General features: G+C 38.6%; 2 protein-coding genes across 4 annotated transcripts in view; both read right to left on the reverse strand.

Moving 5' to 3' along the window:
- The window catches only part of tprb (translocated promoter region b, nuclear basket protein), a 31,419-nt gene extending 22,629 nt beyond the window's left edge, over positions 1 to 8,790 (reverse strand). For both annotated transcript variants that reach the window (XM_061683096.1, XM_061683095.1), the window contains exons 1-17: positions 8,630 to 8,790; positions 8,219 to 8,323; positions 8,060 to 8,133; positions 7,833 to 7,929; positions 7,540 to 7,643; positions 7,222 to 7,386; positions 7,043 to 7,135; positions 6,856 to 6,936; positions 6,665 to 6,752; positions 6,237 to 6,377; positions 5,921 to 6,024; positions 4,774 to 4,971; positions 4,161 to 4,268; positions 3,813 to 4,036; positions 2,651 to 2,814; positions 2,357 to 2,499; positions 686 to 834 (exon numbers count right to left, since the gene is read on the reverse strand). In XM_061683096.1, the coding sequence (XP_061539080.1) occupies positions 686 to 834; positions 2,357 to 2,499; positions 2,651 to 2,814; positions 3,813 to 4,036; positions 4,161 to 4,268; positions 4,774 to 4,971; positions 5,921 to 6,024; positions 6,237 to 6,377; positions 6,665 to 6,752; positions 6,856 to 6,936; positions 7,043 to 7,135; positions 7,222 to 7,386; positions 7,540 to 7,643; positions 7,833 to 7,929; positions 8,060 to 8,133; positions 8,219 to 8,323; positions 8,630 to 8,780 (2,189 nt within the window). In that variant the 5' untranslated portion in view covers positions 8,781 to 8,790. The remainder of the gene's footprint in view (positions 1 to 685; positions 835 to 2,356; positions 2,500 to 2,650; positions 2,815 to 3,812; positions 4,037 to 4,160; positions 4,269 to 4,773; positions 4,972 to 5,920; positions 6,025 to 6,236; positions 6,378 to 6,664; positions 6,753 to 6,855; positions 6,937 to 7,042; positions 7,136 to 7,221; positions 7,387 to 7,539; positions 7,644 to 7,832; positions 7,930 to 8,059; positions 8,134 to 8,218; positions 8,324 to 8,629) is intronic.
- A 4,619-nt stretch (positions 8,791 to 13,409) lies between these two features.
- Positions 13,410 to 17,091, reverse strand: pdcb (phosducin b). Of its 2 annotated transcripts, none has more exons than XM_061684667.1 (4): positions 16,948 to 17,091; positions 15,819 to 15,865; positions 15,286 to 15,416; positions 13,410 to 14,567 (listed from the first exon to the last, which is right to left on the reverse strand). In XM_061684667.1, exons 2-4 carry the CDS (start codon positions 15,859 to 15,861, stop codon positions 14,052 to 14,054), a joined length of 690 nt encoding a protein of 229 aa, XP_061540651.1. In that variant the 5' UTR covers positions 15,862 to 15,865; positions 16,948 to 17,091; the 3' UTR covers positions 13,410 to 14,051. The 2 variants fall into 2 exon arrangements, with proteins under 2 accessions (XP_061540651.1, XP_061540650.1); XM_061684666.1 differs by having other exon boundaries at positions 15,268 to 15,416; positions 16,948 to 17,089.
- Between the last annotated feature and the right edge of the window lie 6,050 nt (positions 17,092 to 23,141).

Raw genomic sequence — 23,141 nt, forward strand, 5'->3', positions numbered from 1 at the left:
CGGTTTATGCAGATTGGAGTGCCGCGAGCCCTTAATTTAGAATGAACTCTGATTTATTAACATTCGCACGGTGGTGCAAATAAAATTGTCTGGTAGGCACATGTCATAAATTCGACGGTGATTTTCCGTATACGTTGAACTTCTGCGCAGAGTAAGAACGTTTCTACGTATTATTAATGAATGGATTACATTCTGGATTAAGTTAATTAAAAATTAAGTAATCAGAATCATCTTTCAATGAATATGATCTTTATGTCAATTTAAAATTTTAATGGCGGTAATCTGGTAGAATTAGGAATTCGACCAAAGTGTCTGTCATAATGCAGTGCCGAACATTGCTGTAGCTAGCCAGGCACTGACTAACCAGGCATTGTAACTTGTTACCAAGTGTGAGTGAGTGTTTTATTGATAGTTAACCTTTACACTTCTGACACTTTAGACACGGTTAAGGTCAAACTGTTGGTTATAAACTGTCTGCAAAGCTAATAAAAAAAGGTTTATGATAGCAGTTTGACTAGGACGGATACAATAAAGTATACATTACTGAAATTATTTCTTAAGACAACATTTTTTGATATTAGAATGAACAAGACAGTGATCAGATTCACAGAATGTTTTGATTCCAGAGATTATGTGGTAATTAAAAAATAAAGTAAATGGTCCTGCACTTCAAGATAGAACAAACCTCTTGGAGGCAAATTCCAACTGTGTTGCCGTCTTGGCATTCTCTGAGCGAAGGTCTGAAAGCTGCTCCAGGAGTTTGTCATTCTGTTCGCTCAGTGCTTTGCCACTCTCCACCCGTTCCTTCTTATAGGAGGAAAACACCTCCTGCAACTGCATATGCAAGAATACACATCCTATTACATATCTTGAAAAAGCTTTAGATTCACAAACAACTCAGGAGTATTTTGAACAACAGATGTAGGGCTGCACAGTTAATGGAATTTTATTTGTGATTGCGATTTTAGCTGCCACGATTAAATGAGCCTGATCGGCACCATTTTAAAAAAAAAATGCATTTAAAATGCGCGGGCACTGATGCATATGAAAAGTGCTTCATTTGTAGCAGTGCCCACAACCTAGTCAGCCAGCCACCAGGGGGCGAACGTATGGTTAAGGCTTCATTAACTGCCGGCACCCCGTTCTGTAGCCAACTTGAAAAAATCTTGAAATGGCATTGATGTCCAATGTAGTTGTACCTCACAGCACATTGGCGGAGAGGACACGGGAAGACACTATTAACATCTGTTGTTGCGGTTGCCTTGACTTCAACTTTTCGGCTGGCCTGACCGCAGTTAAAAAAAAAAAAAGAAATAAAAAAATAATAATAATAATACCAGAAGTAAATGGAGAGGGAAATCACAACTGTTGAGTTGTTTGCAATTTGTGACAATGCGCGACTGACCAATGGTCAAGCAGAACAACGGAGATGTACTCTTCCTTGACAATTCACTATATTGACGGGGATTTTCAAATGAAAAGTCAGTGCTTTCAGCCTATTGGTATTGCGTTTTATGCATTGACTGTATTTGCTTCCGTTAAGTTGCAATTCGTGACTGTGCTCTGTGAAAACATATTTATAAAGTTAGCCCTTAATTAAGCAGAATTTATTTTCTATTATTATTATTTTCTATTATTCATTTATTATTATTTAAAGATTCATTTTGCACTGAAAACTGTCCGATTGTTGAAAAGTAGTGCAATAAAAATAAAGCTGTTTCCCTAACATGAGGAATAAGCATTATTAATAATTGTGATTACAATATTGATCAAAATAATCATGATTATTATTTTGGCCATAATTGTCCAGCCCGAAACAGACTTATAATCATCAAAGTTTTACACAGTTTCAGTGATGATACAAAAAAACAACATGTAATGTAATATAAATGTTGGGTGAATGCATAGGGTGTCGCATTTTGACCGATTGGAAATTATTTTGCGAAATGAACATTTACAAATTTCAATGCAGTAGAGTTTCTCAGAAGCTGACATGGATCCCAAATAAACTGCACTATTCTTCCATAGTTTTGTCCTATTTTTCCAACTGCCACTCAGAAATCTAAAAAGTGGGCTTTCATGAGTGTGGGGAACATTTGTCTCTTTGATAGATGCATTTTTTTTGCATTGCCATCATCAATAACGTGGATACTTGGGAAATATTGTCTACACACCCAGCAACGGAACTGCATGACATTTCAGACTTTACCATTCCAAATTGTGTTGTAGACTGTGCACATTGATGTTTGGTGGAAACAGGGATCTTAGGATTTCAAATAAAGTATGGCACTTGGTGACATTGCTGTAGCTCTGGCTTTGACTTCACATTTAAAATACAATGATAAAGTAAATACACCTGTCGCAAAGCTGCCTTGGCCTCCAATGCTTCAGCAGAGTCAGTTGCCATGGAGACAAGTGCAGTTGGTGTTCCGGTGGTGGGAGTGGCTGCAGGTGAACGGCCAGGGGTGGACGTGAGTGGGATCTCCTCAGGTGATGTACCTTAAACAGAAAATTGAGCTAAATAGGGAGCCTAACATTGATCAGATTAGATCAATTATTCATGTGGAAGAAGCTTATATTCAATGTCTTCAACATCTTTTTCCCCATATACAATTAACAGAATCTTCATGATTTGCAATGTGGGTGGTACCTTGATGGGGGAAGCTGACTCCTGTTGCCTGAGCCAACAGCACACGGTACAGGTCCCTTTGCCTCATGATGGACTCTGTCATCTTTATGTGCTGGCTGCGCTGCTCCCTCAGAGACTCCACCTCAGCCAGAGTGGTCTCCAATGTCTGCTCCACTTCCCCGCGGCTGTGATAGTTCACCTTGATTAGCTTAATTCTTCATTACAGACATTACTGGATCTACACTACATTAAGTAATACGATTCCATTTAGTTTTGTTCTCAGGTGGTACAATTCAGATATGTCTGCAGATATCGTGGCAGCATGAGGAGGAGGGAAAATGGATGAAAATCAGATATCCCAAAGTCAGAATGAGGCCTCAAATGTGGAGAAAAATCGGATATAAATCAGCTTGGCTTCCCCCCTACATTTTGAACAGTGGCGCATGTGGGTTGTTTCAAGGATTCAGTAAATGTAAATACGGGTCATGTTAATGTTGGATATCGCTCACTTGAAAAATAAATCTAAATAGTCAAAAATCGCATTGAGGAACTAAGTTGAAATCCGACACTTAGACCTGCAGTGTAAATGTAAAGTGTAACAAATGTGAGGCGACTGGTGAGGACAGCGAAGAAGATCATTGGGACCCTCCCTTCCATTCAAGAGTTGGCACAGAAGCGCTGCAAATCCCAAACAGAGACTATGACTCCTCACACCCCCAATATGGTCTGTTCTCCCTCTTGGCCTCTGGAAAGAGGTTCCGCAGCATTCGGTGCAGGACTACCAGGTTACAAAATAGCCATCAGACTGCTAAATAACGTTACAATTTTTGACTCTCACTAAATTGCACTACTGTTGTATTTTGCAAATGATGCTGTACATGACTGCAGTTCTCAAAAGCTGACTATGTATATATAAATTATTGCTGCCTAAGTATATTGACTACATACGTACATTTTATAGATGTAATTTAAAATTTATCTTCTAAATGCCGTGGCTGAGCCAAATGCAACAACATTTCATTCTTTATACAGTTGTGCATACCTGAATCACAAACTCTGTCAGTCTAAAACCAGCCAGAGAAACACCAACAGCATGTCTATGAAATCCCTAGTGATGACTGATCGTAAAAGTGGAGTTTCCGCTGCATATTACACAGAGGATAGATAAACGACAATAACATACTTGTAGCCAGAGGATTCCAACTCTTCTTTCTCTTGGGTATCACTGAGATCCCTGAGGGCCACCAGAAGACGCTGATTCTGCTTCTGTAGCTCTTCCACACTCCGGAAGGTCACCAAGTGTTGACTGATCACTTCTGAGGTACTGCTAACATCCGCCGAGCTCGACTCATCAAGAAACACGTGATTTCCTCGGGCCTCCTCAAGCTCAATAAGGAGCACGCGCACCTAACATGAAGGGGGGGGGGGGAACATTGGAGAGAAAAAAAAAATTGTTTTTTTAAATTCATAATTCAGATTTTCCCGATTTTAATATATAACCACGCCAACCTTTTTTGTCTGAAGAACCTACCTGCTGAGCTGTGTCTGCAAGCTGCAGCTCAAACCTTTTATTGTCCCTTTCTACAATAGAGGAACGCTTGTTGGCTTCATCAGCCTCATTCTGCAGGCGGTGCACCTCCTGAAACAGACACAAACGTGCAGACATTGAAAGCTGTTGACATTAAAAAAAACAAGGATAAAATGTGTCCACAGTAGAAGAAAGAATGTATTATGAAATCTTCCAAGACAATTCGCCACATATGAATAATAGGGGCAATACGAAAATTCAATAATTGAAAGGAATGAATGAAAATTAGGGCTCATACAGCTCATCAAAGTTCAAACTCATTCTTTCTTACACATAGCACATTTTCCTTTTATTTGTCTCTTGTTTAAAATGAAATGTACCACAGCTATTTGTCTTTAAGTAGACATTGCCTGGCAGAGCTGATATAAAACAGGCAAGCCTATACACAGTTAACTTACAAATAAAGATTCATGAGTATGTGACAGTGTAAAAATCAGAATGCTCATATTAAAGGCCAGCAGTCAATCAGATAAAGTAAGTCCTCATTCCCAGATTGAGAGAATTATTTTATTTCAAGCACTTGTGGGAATCCTGTAACACACATACGGCTACTTACCTTTACAGCCTGCTCCAGCTTTGCTGAAAGACTCGCCACGGATTTCTGCATGCGCTCATGCTCATCCCTCTGCCGTTTCAGAATGGGAGCCTTTGCCTCCACTTCTTGTACTATGTCATCGAGATACTTGTTGACCCGCTTGTTCTCCAGGCGCTCCAACTGCAGCTGCTCCTGGCTTTCTAAATAGGCAGTATACAACTACAAAAAAAACACCAGAAACAAAACACAATAAGAAAGACAAGTCAAAATACTCCACAGCGAGCACAAAAATATCAAGTGTATCAAATGTAAACTACTGAAAAACGTTTTAAACTTTTTTTTTTTTTTTTTTTTAATCTGTCCTGTTCAGCTGCATGGCCTTGCAGAATGGTGGATCTGTTTATGCCTTTGTGCTGGAACAGTTTTGCTGTGCAACACGGGAGTTTGAAATACTCCCTCTGCTTAATTTAAAATGTTTTAAATTAATCTGATGTTTATTGAAAATGCAGCCGGACAGAAAAGGGTTACAACAGTTATTTGTAGATAAGGGGGTGGGGGAGAGGGATTGGAGGGCGGGAGGTATGGAATAACTAACCAAGAGAACCAGATAAGTGAGGACAGAAAAGGGTATGACAGGATGAGAGAAACGAGAACTGACCGGAAGCGGGACCAACGCCCCCGGAGCCACCCAAACCCGAACACCCCAGCCCGCCCACCCCAAATAAGTAGCAGCGTAAAACAACGAAGAAGCGGCAAAAACTAATGAAGAAAAACGCACACAAAGAACCGCCCGCACCTAACGGTGGCGAACAAAAGCACGCCCCAACCCCGCCAAAATCAATGACCAGCTACACCAGCGCAACACCCGGAACAAGACCATAGGAGGACCCCACGGCGCGCCCTGAGCCCCAGCCCACACCACACAGAGCCCCAGCGAAGCCAATCCCCAGCCAACCTGGTGACCAAATCCACAACACACATCCATGCCAACACCGAACTGAAATACTTAATGAACTTCAGTGATGGTGGTGCCAGAAATGAACATAAGCCTTAGCATCGTGTTGTTTGTTAGATGCCTTAAATTTAGTTCTACTGATAAATAACAGCAGCAAAATCATGTGAGCTCCATATAAAGCAAATTTTACAGTTGAAATTTAATTTCACACACCTCGGTCAGCTTCATTCCTGGCTTAATCTTTGCCACAGCAGCTGCTGTAGGAGACACTGTCATCATTTGCGCCTCAGTGAGCAGAGACGTTGTGCCAACTGGACCTGGACATACAAAATAGGCAATAGAAACAAATACATGCAGACAGAATCAGAAATGAAAAAGAAACTTAAAGAAAGGTCTGTTTTTGTTGGGTCGCCAACGGTCAGTGAAATGTAAGCTGGTTTAGTGACTACCAATAAAAAAAAAATTAAAAAATTTACAGTGACACCATGCATCTAAGGGCATAGCCTTAAAACAACAGAACCAAAATTACCTCTTTGTTTAGAGTTAGACAGTAGCTCATTGGCATTGTCCAGTTCCTTCTCCAGTACTTCGATCCTCTGCTTGAGCTCGACAACAGTCTTGTCCGAAGCAGCACTGGCCACTTGCAAATTATCCTCAAGAGCTTTGTTGGCTTCAGCAAAAGGAGAAAACAAAGCACCAAAATGGAGTATTGACAGGGCAAATAACAGACAAAAACAGAGATATAAAATAAATACATGTATAAATATTAGGTTTTTCATATTTAGATTTTTGCTTAAGTCATCACAACGTCCCGTTTCTGCCAAAAAAACAAAAATGCACTTTTGGGCCATTTTTGCCCCCTTCCCAAAAACTGAATTTTGTGACTGAATTTTCAGTGCATCCCTACTAAATATAGAAATAGTCTTCCTTTTGGGACAAATGCGTGTATCCTCATACCTTCCCCTGCCTCTTGTACCAGTTTCTGCAACTCCTCTACAGCTCGACTCAGCTCCTCACCGTTGGCCTCAGAATCAGCTGCTGCTACCTGCAGCAACAATAATGCATTACAATCTACTTAGCTTCCATTTGAACCAACCAAATACCAAATGTTGATGTGTTGTTGGAACACACTATCTCACATAACATACCTTGTATAAATTGGAGAGCTTAATGTTGGCATTCAGCTCATTTCTGAACTTCTCCTCTGTCGTGGTCTGTTGTTCCTTAGCCTTGAGTAAATGTAAAAAAATAAATAATTTCAAAAAAATCAACTGCTTTCCATCTACAACTAACAAAAAGACTGAAAAATGTCAAGCACCCATAGGTTGCACATACTTCTTTCAGTTTTTGGATTAGGTCCTCATTCTGTTTTTGGTGGTTTTCATTTAATGTTTTCAGACTGGCCACTTGTTCCTGGACTCTGTTGAACTACAATACACACACAACATAAACTCACTCAATCCATGGATATATTGTTATCACAGCTAATATATCAACAAAGGAAATAAGCATACCTCATCTTTTTTATTCTCCAGGCTGCATTTCAGTTCCAGGATTTCATTACCTTTCTGTCGTGACAGGCTCAAAAGTTCTTCACTCTTGGCCTTCAACTCCGCATTCAGCCAAGAGGTTTGTCCATGCAGCAGCTCTTTTTCTTGTTCCATACGCTTCTCCTTATACTGGAATAGTGAACCATTACAAGTCATGTTAGTTTGCTCCATCACACCAAATTATACACTTTTACATTATAATACTATACTGCGTAGTATGTGAAATCTATGTTGTGGCCGAATATTAATCTAATAAAAAGGAATAAATTAATTACAACTCACTTTGAGATTGACTTCCGCTACTTCAAGTTCATCTAACCTCAGCTGCTGAGACATTTTTGAGGCACGAACCTCCACCAACTTATCATTCAGTTGCCTCAAGTCATCTAGTGGGACAACAAACAAAAAATAAGTACTTTGGTATTGGTTGTGGATTATTACTATTTTTGCACAAAAATAGACAAGTAAATTTAGTTTAAGTGCAAGTTGAACAGGTTCCAGCTCACCTGTGACCCTAATGAGGACAAGCGGTTTAAAAAAAAAAAAAAAATAATTAATGGGTTAATTGCCCGTACCATTTAATTGCTCCAGTTCCAAGCTTCTCCTCTCAAGTGTCCGCACAAGTTCAAGCTTTTGTCTCTCCAGTTCTTCCTTGGCTTTTGAAAGCATAATCTAAAAGTACGTCAATAAATACGATTCATCAAACTGTTAGCAGTGTATTGGCAGATTATTATGTTATTTTCAGAGCAAACAAACAAATCAACCTACCGCCTAAGTAAATGGACAACATAAACTAAACTACCTTTTCTGAGAACGACTTCGCTTGAGCATTTTCATATTGCTGGTTCTTCTCACGAACACTTTTGAGCTCATCCGCTACAATAAGGCAAAACCACATACACAGTAAGTTTGCATCAAAGTCAGAGATGTGATAAGTTTATGTCGCAAAGTTCACCGTTACCGATTGCCTCCAACTCCTCTTTAAGTTGACTGTTCTCTTGTGTCTGTCTCAGAACGTCTTCCTGAGACTGAGCCAACTGTTTCACCTTGTCAAAGAAATGTTGCTCTGGGAGACATGAAGGAATCACAAGCACAAAGTCATATTGTTTGTTAGTATTAGGTACGCAACATGGCTAAATTTAGCATTGCTTATCGTCCTACTGAAAACAGCATGCGTTATGGCGAATGAAGATTAATTGCGACCTACAACAGTTGCTAAATAAAATTCACTGTAGACAGCCGTACGCACTATCTTGAAATGACATTAAATGCCAAAATTGTCCAGAGACGTATTTGCCAAATGCACGCATGGTAAGCGAAGCCCAATATTTTTTAGCACCATCAGCTAGCGAAATAACGGCACATATCTTACCACTGTCAACCCTGAATTGTTCCCGCTGGGCTTTGAGAGTGTCAATTTCATAAAGCTGATCGGACAGAATCTTCTCGAGTTGGTTAAGTGTTTCTTTTGATAACTTAGACAGCTCGGAACTATCCAAGTCTTGCAGCAAGAGTGCCGCCATTTTCCCTGAGGGGTGACACGCGCATGCGCAGAGCTGCCATTTGTCTTCGTCAACCTCACTGGTGCATTGTGGGACATGTATTTCTTACATGATGTATTCTTACGGGACAAATTTGTGGAAATCTTAAAATTACAATAATATCAGTAAAATTAAAAAAAATAACAATGTTTTCCTTGATTCATTTCAGTTTGCCAGTAAGTAGCGCATTAAATTCATGTTGGCTTGCCTTGTTAGACAGGGATCACCAGCAGATGGTAGTAACAGAGAGTTAAACGAAGTTGGCGCTGTATGTAGAGGGGTAATAGTTCAAGGGGGAAAACAAATACACGAAAAACTCACTGAAGACTTTCAAACTAAAGCAACTGTTTTATAGGATTAGATATTTAAAACAAATCTTTGCTATTGTGATTTGTCACAGTTTGAAATTGGCAATAATTAAAAGGTTGTTAAAAACAATCCATAATAATTTCTGTATATGTAATGCAACATTTGTGTTTCAGTTTAAGTAAGAGCAATGTCAAAATCTGAAAATAAAATTTAATATTATGCATAAATACCAAGTTTGTATGGATCAAAATTTAATGTGGGGTAGGGGACTTCTTCCCCGAGTAGGGGCCTTCTCTTCATTAGGCTATGGGGTAAGCTGCCCCTTTAGGAGATTTTACTTTGTTTTATTATAACAAAGTTGTTCTGGTATGTTTTCATTACGTATTTACTCAGGAATATTTTTTGTGTATGTATTATGTTGATTGATATTCAAATTATTTAGATTTTCAAAGAAACCAGACATTGTTCTTAAGGGTCTTACCCCACTCTCCTATCGCAATGATGAAAAGTAGTAGAAAAAAATGGAAATACCATTTAATCTGTAGCCAAATATCATGCTTAGTTCAACCAACAAGCAGAGGTGGGTATGAATGAATCTCTCTCTCTCTCTCTCTCTCCGTCTCTCACACACGCAGACACACACACGCAGTCTCACACACACACACACGCAGGCACACACACACACACACACACTTTCAATAAGTCTGGTCAGCAAACAGCATCTTCATTCATCCATTTTAGTGGATAAAGCAAATAATGCTTCTGTAAGGCCCTATGCATTTGTTGTTGTTTTATTTTCCACTTAAAAATTAAAATGGTGGCAGATGTGCATGGACTCCCATTAAACATGAGTTTGAATGTGATGTGTTACTTCTGAACACAGCAACATGCCAGTTATAAGAGGGAGTGCATCCTTGTGCAAGCAGATTTATTTAATGTACACTTTATTTAACCAGGTAAAAGACCTGTTAAAACAGAACAGCAAGTTAAACGTCAAGTCCAAGTCAATCACATTCAAGTGTATTTCAGTTGTTTATTTTTATCTCCCCTCTCAAAATGATTACAAAATAAATCAGTTGAGTTGTACACATTTTATTTTGTTTGACATTCATGCTCTGATTTAAAAACATAAATCAGAAGTTACTCACTAGTTACTCAGTACTTGAGTAGTTTCTTCACTGAGTACTTTCTTACTCTTACTCGAGTAATTATTTGGAGGACTAGTTTTTACTTTTACTTGTGTCATATTATTGTAAAGTAAGAGTACTCATACTTAAGTACAATATTTGTCTACTCTACCCACCTCTGCCAACAAGTAGGGTGGTGATTACCAAGGATACAGATGAGCTGAGAATGTGCTTTAAAAAAAAACACCACAGGGCTCAATTGAGTAATTTCATATTATGGAATGTTGTTGGGAATTCAGGAGAATGTTAATCTCAATGAATGAATGAAGTTGAATGAATGAAGTCATTTTCTTATTATCTTATTATGTTATTTTCTTATGACATGCATCTATTGGTGGTGGGTATGTCTTTCTTTCATCAGTTTTACTAAATAAGTGAACGTGAGAGGAATGAAAGGAGCGGTTTGTCTCCAGGCAGCGGAACTATTTTAAACTCAGTTGTGACACCTGGTTACCACGATGTGCACCAAACATATTTTTGTAGAAGCAGGGCAGTAGAAACAAGAAGATACAATTTAAGGTGTTAACAGATAGCAAGAAACAGAGTAACACACGCTGCCATCCGGAGAGTGACCATGCTGACAATGACATTCCATTCATTTTTATGGGCTTGTACAGGTTCAAGTTTCACATTTCAACAGAAATTAACATGAAGGTTCAGGAGTAACATTAGCCTTGCGTGACAAACACACGTGAGGTTGACTTAAAGGTGAATGTGGGGGTGTTGTAGTTTGAGCTTATATGTGTTGCATTCTGATGACCTACCTCTTTCCTTCTCAGTTGGTCATGTATAGTGGCTGAATGGTAGCATTTCTTTTTCTTTAAATGTAGATACGTTTATTGTATCCTATCAGGGTAAAATCACGTCTAAAGTATGTGAACTTGTTTATATTTTCATTGAGGTTGAAAACCAGTAAACACATATCACAGTTATGCAATCTCCTCTATGCCCATTGTCCATATTTGGTGAGAGTGACCAATAGTGTGCTGTATAGCACAATAATGACATCATCACGGTGACATTATTTATGTGGGTGAACTAGAGCATGTCAGCTGGGCTCTTACAAGTCCAAACACAAAAGGCAAAAACCTCCTTTGATTAGTGAATATGGTATAATCAAGTGGATGAATATAATGTCAGGTATGGGGGTGGTAACATATGACCAATGGAGGGGCAAACATTTTGGCAGACAATTGGACAGTTTAATGAGTCACCCCGTGATGTTTTTTTCCCAAGACCCCCCCACCCCCGCTATCTCCTCTCTGTAAATTCACGATTCCATCTTTGCTTGACCTGTGTGTGGGGGGAAAAGAGGATGTTTGAAATAGTCATGCTGATGTGCTTGTATCTATTCTTGGGGGGCAGCAAGTCCAAAATGTATTGTAAAAATCAATTACTTGATTGTAACATCCTACACTGGATTGTTTTAGCTGAGTCTATCCAAGCGGACTTACAAAGAAGATTACATCCTGGACTAATCACCAGTCAGTAACAGGGCAATTGTGAATGGGGCATTAAGTGGGAATGGATCTCACAACACATGGACCAGAGTCAGCTATGTGAGGCACTACACTCCTAATAAAAACACAACATGTCACTGCCGATATGTAACAGTATCTCAACAACAAATTTTCCTTAAATTCCTATTATTGAAGAACCGAAAGATAACTTTGGATGGGAGATGAAGACTTACAACTTCCTGTTCTGTTGAATGAGTTTGACTCTTGTTTTATTCATGTGGGAGAGGTCATTCAGTTTCTGATAGAGGTAGATTTTTGTCATTGCAATGTACATTGGTTCTTTGATACAGGTGGAGTCTGAGACTACAGTTGACTACATGTTCTGACACCTCATGAAAACCTTGGTATAAAAATAATCTAATAAATCTTAGGCATGTGAGGTGTTACCAGCTTGAGGCTATGCAAGCCTTCTCAGATGTGGTCGTGTGAAAACACCAACTTGAGAATATCTTTAGTTACGGTGGCAAAATTCAAACGCCTGCAAACTAATTAGGAATCAAGTGCTAGTTTGCAGGTAATATGTCATATATTATTGAACCTTGAGACACAAATCCACATAAGTAGACAAATATAATAACTGACACATAACCAAAAAGGCCGAATCACTGGAATGTGTTGATGTGCGTTTGTCTGAGCTTTAGCTTTTCATGTTGAAAGGATAACGCTGACATTTGTATTTTATTTGCTTTTGCAGCAGATGCAAATGCAATACGGTATTTTGGATATAGCATTTGACAGTATCTACTCGAAACGGATGCAAACAAATTCCTTCCCATTTAAAAGTAAGTATGTCTTTGTTTCTTTCAAATGAGTGACTGTCTTCATTTTAATCCGTAATAAAAATTGAGGTAGGGGGCTTAGAGAGTCTCGTCTTTGGTGCGTGTCAAGAGACAGCTGTTAACAAAGCATTATGTTAACCTCATTTGCTAAATCCCCTCAAACTATACAAGGATAGAAACAATGACAAAAGTGCATTGGAGTTTAGCATTACAATCTGTAGGAAGAACGTCAAATTGATCCACCAGGCACTTTTGAACAAAAAGACAAAACAGAGAAAAAGTATTAAGAATCAAACCCTGAAGATCAAATGTGACAAAGTATGCTTAAAACTTCCATGAATCCATTTTCTATACTGCTATCCCAGTTGTCTTCAGGCAAGGGGGCAGGGGAGTGCACCCTGGACTGGTCCGTAGCCAACTGCAGGGCACACATAAACAAACCGTTCACAATCACATTCACACCAAGGGATAATTTACAATCTTCAATTGACCTAACATTCATTTTTTGGGAATGTGGGAGGAAGCCAGAGTACTAAGAGAGAGACAAACCAGAACCTCTAGATTGTGAGGCAGAAATACGAACCACTGCCACAACCGTGTTGCATTATTATACTGAAGACAAATAGCCTCTCAATAAGCTAAACATTTCAATCAATATGTTTACCATGTTCCTCTGCACACAGAATGGTTAGTTATCAGAATATGTTGCAAAACACCACAATGTTATATTTTCTGTACATAATGCCGTTGTTATGAATACATGTAAAGGATTTACATTCTGATGTGTGGATGTGATCGGAGCAAATCACCCAAAACTGAAATTTCATGTTGTTTTATTCTTTAAAATTATGGGCAAATTTGAACAAAACGTAGTATGATGATGACACAGATCATTTTGAACTTCTACTAAATACTGTACTGTATACACAAAAAACTGTACATTCAAATAGATTCACTTCTCATTTATCCAGGTCTGTTTACAACCTTTTCCACATCCAGACTTCTTTGGTAAAATCAAGTTACCAGAAGCAGCCCTTTGGTCAACTATCACAACAATTTAAATGGCTCTTGTAGTACAAATTGATCCAGTCAAGTGCTAAAAGACTTTCAAATATTGCATTATGCACGTCTGCATTAAATGTAGTATATCAAATGTTCTAGCATTACAAAAGAAAACATTACCAGATTGGTTAAAATTCCATTGACATTGTTTGTTTAGGTTATGGTGCTTATACTATTTAAATACAAATTCAATCTTCCATAATTAACCCTAACCATATTTGAGTGCAGCCATGCCTGAGAACCCTTCACCAATGGGATATTAAACAGCCTCCCAGAGAACCCTTCTCACAATCACAGATTTAGCCACATTTTATGATATGCAAATTATCCTCATTAAGCTCTATATACAACCCACCAGACATACTTTTTTACTCCTCAGCACCCACAAATGATTGTTTACTCCAAATCATTCTCCTCTTCATCATCTATCGTAGGCATTTCTTTCTCTGGCAACAAACCATAGCTGTTGAGGAAAGCCTCAACATCTGTAGCAAAGAACTCCTCATTTAAGTACTGAGTACAGGCCAAGAAGTTCCCTAGGAGTTCACCTGCCTTGTAGACCAAAAGTGTAGGCAACACCTCATCTGAGAATCTCTCAGCAGCACCTGAGGAAACTGCATCAATCCTGCAGAACTTAACAGTGGGATACTCTGCAGCCAGACAGTCGAGGCAGTTGTTGAGCTCTTCACAGCCTTTGACTCCAATCTTGTAGATATGGACTACGACCACTGTGCTGTGATGTTCCTTCTCAATGACTTCAAGGAAGGCCTCCCCGCTTTCCAGGTCGTGCACACCTTCAAACTTTGGCCCAAAACTTAGCTTATCATGCATTTCCTGCATGCACCGCTTTCTGTATTTCTTGAGACAGCCCTCATCCTCCTCCTTAAGCAGTTCATACTCCTGCACACTCATCTGAAAAGAATTAGAAATTAATTTTGACAAGATTAGCTCTGAATATTCAGTGGCATTTTGCATGGAAAGACTACCACGACTAGGAAAACTAGAATATACTCAAATCTGTCGCAATATACTAAAGAAAAAAATGTGAAAAGTCAGTGTGATTGGTTAAGAAACTTTACGCCTTCAAAAATATATCCTAGCCAGTAAGTGTAACAGCATAGATGAAAATAATTTGTGAGGAACATCATTTGGGCCCTAATGCACAATCAAGAAATTGTCATATCCCAATATACTGCACTGACATAGATAACAACACTATGGTATGCCACTATTTTACAATGGCAACTCAAGTGCCCCACACCAATTTTTCACTACTCAGTTAAAGCTTTTTTTCATCACAGCAAGCTCTGCTGGAACTGGTGGGGAGTTGCCTCACCTACCCAACTGCATAATTGCTGCTTCCTGTCCGATGACTCACACATTAGTTTGCCAGCTTATCCTTAATAAAATGTGAAAACGTTCATTTTGTTTAACTACAGACTTCCTGTTGAGCTATTATTCTGTAGTCAATTAATGCAGCAGTGTATTGTTGAAATTCTAAATACTGTACAGGCAAAGACCCTCACGTTGGATTTTTTTAAACACAATTCTTGGTGTTAAAAATGACAATACCAAAGTATCATCTTTTCAACTCTTCAATACAATTGTATACCTTGCGATTAAGATTTACCCTCGAGTCATCCTTTTGCCGATGAGGAGATGACATTTGTCTGAGCAGTTCCCGTTTTGCAGGTGGCAGGTTTTCCTGCTCCATGCTCTCCAACTTGAACCTCCTCCAGTCATTGATGACTCCCTTGGGACCTTTTGAAATATTGGCAAGTAGCATTTAGTTGGGTTGAGCAGCATTCTCAAAATTAATTCACAGGACACATCTGTTTTATGTATAATGTTGAGAAATGGTGACGTGGTGTTTAAGAGATTAAGGCTTCATGGCAATCTCAAGAAAGCCTACTAATTGTACAAGTACTAATTGCTTAAGAAAAAAAGATTACCCTTCTTCTTGGATGTTATCCACTTAGAGAAACATTCCCTATCAACAATCAATTCTGTTAGCATTTTCTTGTCATGGAGAAGTTTCAGAGGACTTACACAGATTCACATTCACTTTTACCCCTACTTGACACACAAGATTTGACAGAAGCCCACACTGAGCCTACAATATTTTAAAAAGTTATATAATGATTTAAACACTATTTCACTCACCCGTGTGGGTTGCCGTTTCTTCCAGGTCAATCTTGTCACACATGTTTCTGTGTAAAGCAGACAATTGGAATAAATAATGTGAATTTTCAAAATTATGGGATGGTGGTTGGCATGATGATAGCCACCAATATGTTTCATATGAAAGACCATATTGCATTTAGATAATTTTATAACTCTGGATTTGTTTACAAAGTGATTCCCATGATATTTAATTAAATTAATGCTCTCTAAGAGGATTAGTTAACTGTAGCGGGTCTCTCAGTGGCTTTGTTAGTTCTTGTAGATACTGTTATAAAAAAAAATGCAATGTTCAATAACCTTATCGAAAGAATAAGAATAATATAGGCATGAATAGTGCTTTGAATAACGTAAGTCATCCCATTGTTGTTTCATTGTTGCTTGTTACTGTATGTGAAATATGAAACATTTTTGCAATATGCCAACGTTGCATACACTCTTGTTTGGCTTTGCATCAACTTGGCGGATGTTAGATTTTCATGTCGCAATTTGTTGAGGAGATGGATTTTCACAATGAAAACCTCATTGCATTAAATTGCCGTCCAGTGTTACAGTTAAGCATCGTCTTCCTTTTTGGGTGAAGCCATTAAGCTTATCTGGGCTGGTGGTCTTTGTCACTGGGGGAGATTTGCCTTGATTACGTAGTTCTAGCTGGAACACGTGAAGTCCTGTATGAATGTTTCATTGTTTATTTTCCAAATGCACATATGTGTTTGAAAGCTAGAGATACACAGTGAGTCCTTTGAGGAAAGATGGACTCATGACGCATTGGCAAAATAAACTGCTCTTTGTTTTTAGATTTTGATGAAGACCGTACCTTTTAACTAATCTTCCACATTTATTAGGTTAGTTAAATCTGTTGGTATGATACTCAAATTAATGCAACTCTAAATTGGAAATATACAGTGATTCAAAAGACATTTCCATAATGAATTGAAAAATAATTGATTGAATATTTGAGAGGAAAATAGCATTATTGACCCCCAGACAGTAAACACATCTAACAGTAAACATATTGTCGATAAATACAAAACATGTATATACACAAACAATGCCCTGATAATGAGTTGTATAATAATATTTAAGAAGAATTTAAAATATTTTGTCTTACCTTTCACAATATCTTGAGGTTGTGTACTAAGTAACTTCGCACTGGTCTACACTTCCTAGAATTGTCTGTTGCTGCTTGTTGTGTGTTTTTGCGTAGGTTCTATCCAGCCAATGAGCAGGGTCTAATGGAGATTTCAAAAAAGACGCTGTAGATCTAACGGAAATAGATCCTAAGAGGATTTCACTTCAGCAATTAGAAGCCTCTACTTCATACAGGCCCAACTACCCATGACAGAGAGAGAGAGAGAGAGAGAGAGAGAGAGAGAGAGAGAGAGAGAGAGAGAGAGGGAGACATTAACTGTTTTCCTCCAAAAGGTAGCTGATTTGGTCAATACATTGAAGCAACATTGTTGTCTTTCAGTCTCTCCCTCTTGACACATCACATCACAAGAGTTCACTGAAGCAAGAACACTATGCATTAAAATGTTAAAGGAAAGTCTTATTTTTAACTCAGTCAACTTTCTCCCAGGCACTGAATTATTCACAGAAAATAAACATATGCAGGCAAGCTTACGAAACATAAAGCACCTCTAGCTAAGGATGGTTCGTCTATCACGTTGTATATCAACACAAAAATCATGCTGTTGTCCATGAGCTGTGTCTAAAGGTTTTGACTCGCTCCATATAACTAATTGCGGTTACCAAACTATTGCACAGCTCTCATTATCATGAAGTATAGTGCAACCGCAAACTACAACCGCAATAATTAACATATCGTTCAGTGAATACCTCTCTGAGGATGTCATTTATATTAAAACTGAACGTGTGCGCATACTGTATCTTTGCAAAGGTGGAATATTTGATGGCTGTTGTGCAAGTTGTCAAAATGTTGTGTTGGCCGATGTAAACTATAGTATGCTGTACACGCAGTGTAAATAGTGTAGATGCCATATATTTATCCCATTTCACTTGGAAAATGTGCATTTCTTCTGTTGTAAAATGTGCTTCTGTCAAATGTTGAATCACCAAAAGGTTTCTGAATCAGGTTGTGGAATTGTGTTTGACTTCTGTGTGTCGTCTTTCTGCCCTTTTGTGGCCTGTATTTATTGGCTTAAAGGATTAGCAGACTTTTTAAATTCAGGCACACAGAGGAGCCACGCATGTCAGTTGGGGTTTTCATCATCTCATTCTCTCTCTAAGCACTGGATGCTTAAAATGGAATACAGCAGATTATTCAGCAGGGCATGTTCCAGGACTTGACAATACTTCATCAGCCTTGCTCTTTCTTTATTTATATCCCTCTCTCTACAACCATAAAAACTTGATTTTTGGATAAGCGGATGGTTTTCTTTAATCCCAATTGTAACTGTGTCTGTCTCTAATAATCATAGATCATAGTCATCACATCCCTGATGACTCTATTGTATTATTTTAACTACACTACACAGGTCAACACTCAACCTCTGTGCGTCAGGGCTCAGGATATTTTTACTCCTTTTCAAAGAAATGCAACTATTTCTTGTAATCAATTTTAGAATGTTGGTGGCATTTTCTTTTACATCTTAAAACTTGTCATTCACAATGATGTATAGCATTTGTCAAATTTTTGCCTTTCAATTTTTGCTTTGTCAAATTTGTCCATACCTGTATGGTCATAGTTCTATGTCGGATAGTACTGTACATTTTCTAGTTTTCACCCTGGGATTGGCAGGCAACCAGCCCAGTGCTGACTCTCGGCCAAAGTGGGGTTGGGGTAGGTGCCAACTCACCCGCAACCCTAACAGTGCTGGTTCTGGGGGTGCCACTGCCCCCTTAACACTATGCTTCGCCCCCCTGTGGTTCTGCCCTAGGTTTGGTTCAAACCAGCACCAAACTTGAAAAATATACCACTCAAGTTCCAAATGTTCAGTCTGCTTCTCAATTAAAATCTCTGGTTTAGTTAAATCAACCAGTGGTAGGCGATGAGGGGTGCCAGAAAAAGTCACTAAACTGGCAACACTGATTCTGTTAACACCCCCTGTTGAATGTTTTGTTTGTTCATTATTAATTATTCAGATTACATAAAAAACACTCCACTGATTTTTATGGAACTTTGTGTACTGTACACGTGCATAGCAAGAACACAATACATTTTGATGCAAATTGGAAGAAAATGTGGATTGAGGAATATATTTCCTCGCATCCACATTTTCTTCTTCCATTCTTCCTCTCAATGGATCTTTTGACATTCTCCTGCCCCAGAATGCAAATGATACAATCTCATTCACACTATCGCAAATAATCTTTTAGTGTGAATGCATGTATAGATTTCATTAATTCTTTGACACACGGCAGAGGACTTCAACCTATTTTTCAGTGAATAGGCTTTCACGCTTATACATAGTAATTAAGTAAGTGAATACAAATATTTTAGTTAGTTTGATAAAAAAATTTTTTGCAGGATCCATTGTTTGATATACATACCACAGTTTTTCACTTTTGGTGGAGGTCTGTTCTCTCTTGAGAGAATTTCTTTTTGTGTGTGTTTTTTTTTAATGTTTGTCTTTAATGGATTGCGCTTTTTCTGTTATGCGGACGGTGAAAATAATTTTAGTTGCCTATAGTAAGATTGGTGTTTTATGAATGTTTGTAATATACAGCAGAGATAATGAGACACAAATGATAATTATTAATAAATAAATGTATCATAATTCACAATATTTTATTACAGTGACGAAACAGAACTCACAATAATACATGCATGTTTTTATCCTTGAATGATCATAATAGTCCTGGGAGAATTGAGTAACAGAACCACACCTGTACTAAATCTTTGGCCTATGATTTAAAAAAAAAAAAAAAAAAAAAACCTTTTTTTTTTTCACTCACAAAAGTTTTGATGCCATAGTGAGGAAATTGTGGAATTATTTCCCGTTTCCAAACTCTCATCCAGATCCTTGCCAACATTTAAAGGCATATTACGTTCTGTGGAAACTGCATTTGTATTTTGTTGTTGTTGTATTTGTATTTTGTTGTTGTTGTATTTGCATGGTACAGTGGGTACGAAAAGTATACAGACCCCTTTAAAATGTTCACTCTTTGTTACATTGCAGCCATTTGCTAAAATCATATATGTTAATTTTTTCCCCCTCATTAATGTAAACACAGCACCCCATATTGACGGGGGAAAAAAACGGAATTGTTGAAATGTTTGCAGATTTATTGAATAAAAAAACCTGAAATATCGCAGAGCCATAAGTATTCAGACCCTTTGCTCAGTATTTAGTAGAAGCACCCTTTTGAGTTAATACACCCATGAGTCTTTCTGGAAATGATTTTTCACAGCTGGATTTGGGGATCCTCTGCCATTCCTCCTTGTTGATCCTCTCCAATTCTGTCAGGTTGGATGGTGAATGTTGGTGGACAGGCATTTTCAGGCATTGTCTCTCCAGAGATGCTCAATTGGGTTTAAGTCAGGGCCATTCAAAAACAGTTCTGAAGCCACTCCTTTGTTATTTTAGCTGTGTGCTTAGGGTCATTGATTTTTTGGAAGGTGAACCTTCGGCCCAGTCTGAGGTCCTGAGCACTTTGGAGGAGGTTTTCGTCCAGGATATCCCTGTACTTGGCCACTTTCATCTTTCCTTTGTTTGCATACTGTCGTCCTGTCCCTGCAGCTGAAAAACACCCCCACAGCATGATGCTACCACCACCATTTCTGAAATAACAAATTTGCTTAAATTACATTGAATTACATGTTGACATGTTTTCATTTTATTAATAATTGATAATTGATTGACACGGTGGACGACTGGTTAGCACATCTGCCTCATAGTTCTGAGGACCGGGGTTCAAATCCCGGCCCCGCTTGTGTGGAGTTTGCATGTTCTCCCCGTCCGGCATGGGTTTTCTCCGGGCACTCCGGTTTCCTCCCACATCCCAAAAACATGGATGGTAGGTTGATTGAAGACTCTAGATTGCCTTTAGGTGTGAATGTGTGCACAAATGGTTGTTTGCTCATTTATTATATGTGCCCTGCGAATGGCTGGCGACCAGTTCAGGGTATACCCCGCCTCTCGCCCGAAGATAGCTGGGATAGGCTCCAGCACGCCCGCGACCCTAGTGAGGAGAAGCGGCTGAGAAAATGGATGGATGTACATTCGGGAACCGGCTCTTGAATGAAACAAACATACTGAACCAATCATATTTCCCTCCCTTAGTTTCAGGTCAATTAAAAGTGCTGTTATGATTGAGATGTATCATCACATTCAGTACATTATGTGCTTTTCTCATATACAGTAGAGTTGTATAAGTGAGACAAGGTGACCACTGCAAAAAGTTTGTGGCTTCAAAGCGCATAACTCCAGTCAAAGGTTTCCAAATGTTTATAAATAATTTTGCAAAGTATAAATGAACACCATGTCATTGGCAATGTTCAGTGTAATTGACACCTTAATTGGCTCCTTGCGATTGTCAGAAAAGTCGCTAAATATAGTGACCAACACTTACTTTTGTAAACTAGCTCCTTTCTGCTCGCAACCATGTTGTTAGTGGACGCAGTGCATGGCAGCTAGTGATGATGGCTAAATAGTTAATTTGGTTAAGATCCTTTCTATAATCCGTTCATGAATATTTTGGTTGAAAATGTCAAAAAATAAAAAAGATTTCCAGGGCATTTAATGGTGCATATGGTAGTTAAGTTTAATAGGCTTAATGATAATGAGTAGTTTCCTTGATTTAAATTACTCAATTTTGATTTGTCTTTTATTAAAACATTCCTGCCAAGTTATGATTCCTTGCTGAGGTGTTCAGTAAAACTGTTCTGTAGGTCTGTAATTTTCCTCTGACCTGCTGTAGATGGATTTATTTTTAAAATCTTTTATTATCTTCTGACACATTTATCACCCTTGTGAGCGGGAAGGATTGAGATCCTTCCAATGTTATGACAACTCCGGGCTATTGCAGTGTTTTGGGAGACTGTCCAAAATTCCGTTCGGCTTCAAATGACGTTGCCCTGCTCTGACTCTGACTCAGGAGTTTTTTTTACCTTCTGGAATCTCACATACAGAAAGAATACATTTGTTTTTCTCAACGGTATGTCTGTCTTAATCTGCATATGTAAATGCCTGGATTTGAGGACAGGAAATGATCAAATACGAGTTTGAAAAGTCAATGCAAAAAATAGCAAACCAATAGCACCAGTAAGTTTTAATCAGCAATTTATGTGCTCTATACGTTGGTATAAATAGCTATATTTATAGTCATCAATCTGCTTCCCATACCTTATTACATCCCTTTATAATTGACCACTATATTCTCGACCAGTGGTTCTCAAACCAGTACACCTAAAAAAATAGCTAGCTCTCCAAGAATCACCACAATGGCCAACATTAAAATACAGTCAAATAAATATATAGAGAGGCCAACGTTTTAGTCCTAAAAAGCACATTTGCTGTACTTAAGTTAAATACAGCTGCACTGTTTAAATAAGTTCTTGCATAGCTAAAAGCTTGATTCTATATGTTTGATTGAATTTCATGGTTTAAATACTGTACATTTTTATTGTATTTAATTCAGTGATTCTTTTACATATAGAGAGAGCCCGAAAACCACACTTCGAGAATAACTGGAATTGACCATGTACAATATAGTTCCTATTCACATCATCAAATTCTGTGGAGAATACATACGGATCAGTGGAAACTCAAACAAGAAAACATCTGTTTCTCTGGTGGTTTAGTAGTGGTGACAAAATAACCCAAAATCATTTTGAGCATTTGTGGTTTGCTGCCTGGCAACGAAGGTATCATAAACATGACTTGTTGTACCTCATCTTTTTTTCTTTCAAATCATAGGAGAGCAGCAGGCGCGTGTGCGTGAATGAACATGTCAGAACAGTTTTCATGCATGCACAATTCCAGATTGTATCATAGCCATCCAAAATAGTTTATTGGAACTTGGATTGCTTTCAGAAACCCATCCATCCATCCTTTTTCGGAGCCGCTTCTCCTCACTAGGGTCGCGGGCGTGCTGGAGCCTATCCCAGTGATCATCGGGCAGGAGGCGGGGTACACCCTGAACTGGTTGCCAGCCAATCGTAGGGCACATATAAACAAACAACCATTCGCACTCACATCCACACCTACGGGGAATTCAGAGTTGTCAATTAACCTACCATGCATGCTTTTGGGATGTGGGAGGAAACCGGAGTGCCCGGAGAAAACCCACACAGGCACGAGGAGAACATGCAAACTCCACACAGGCGGGGCCGGGGATTGA

This window comes from Phycodurus eques, chromosome 8 (assembly GCF_024500275.1).
Source record: "Phycodurus eques isolate BA_2022a chromosome 8, UOR_Pequ_1.1, whole genome shotgun sequence".
In the NCBI taxonomy this organism is placed as follows: Eukaryota; Metazoa; Chordata; class Actinopteri; order Syngnathiformes; family Syngnathidae; genus Phycodurus; species Phycodurus eques.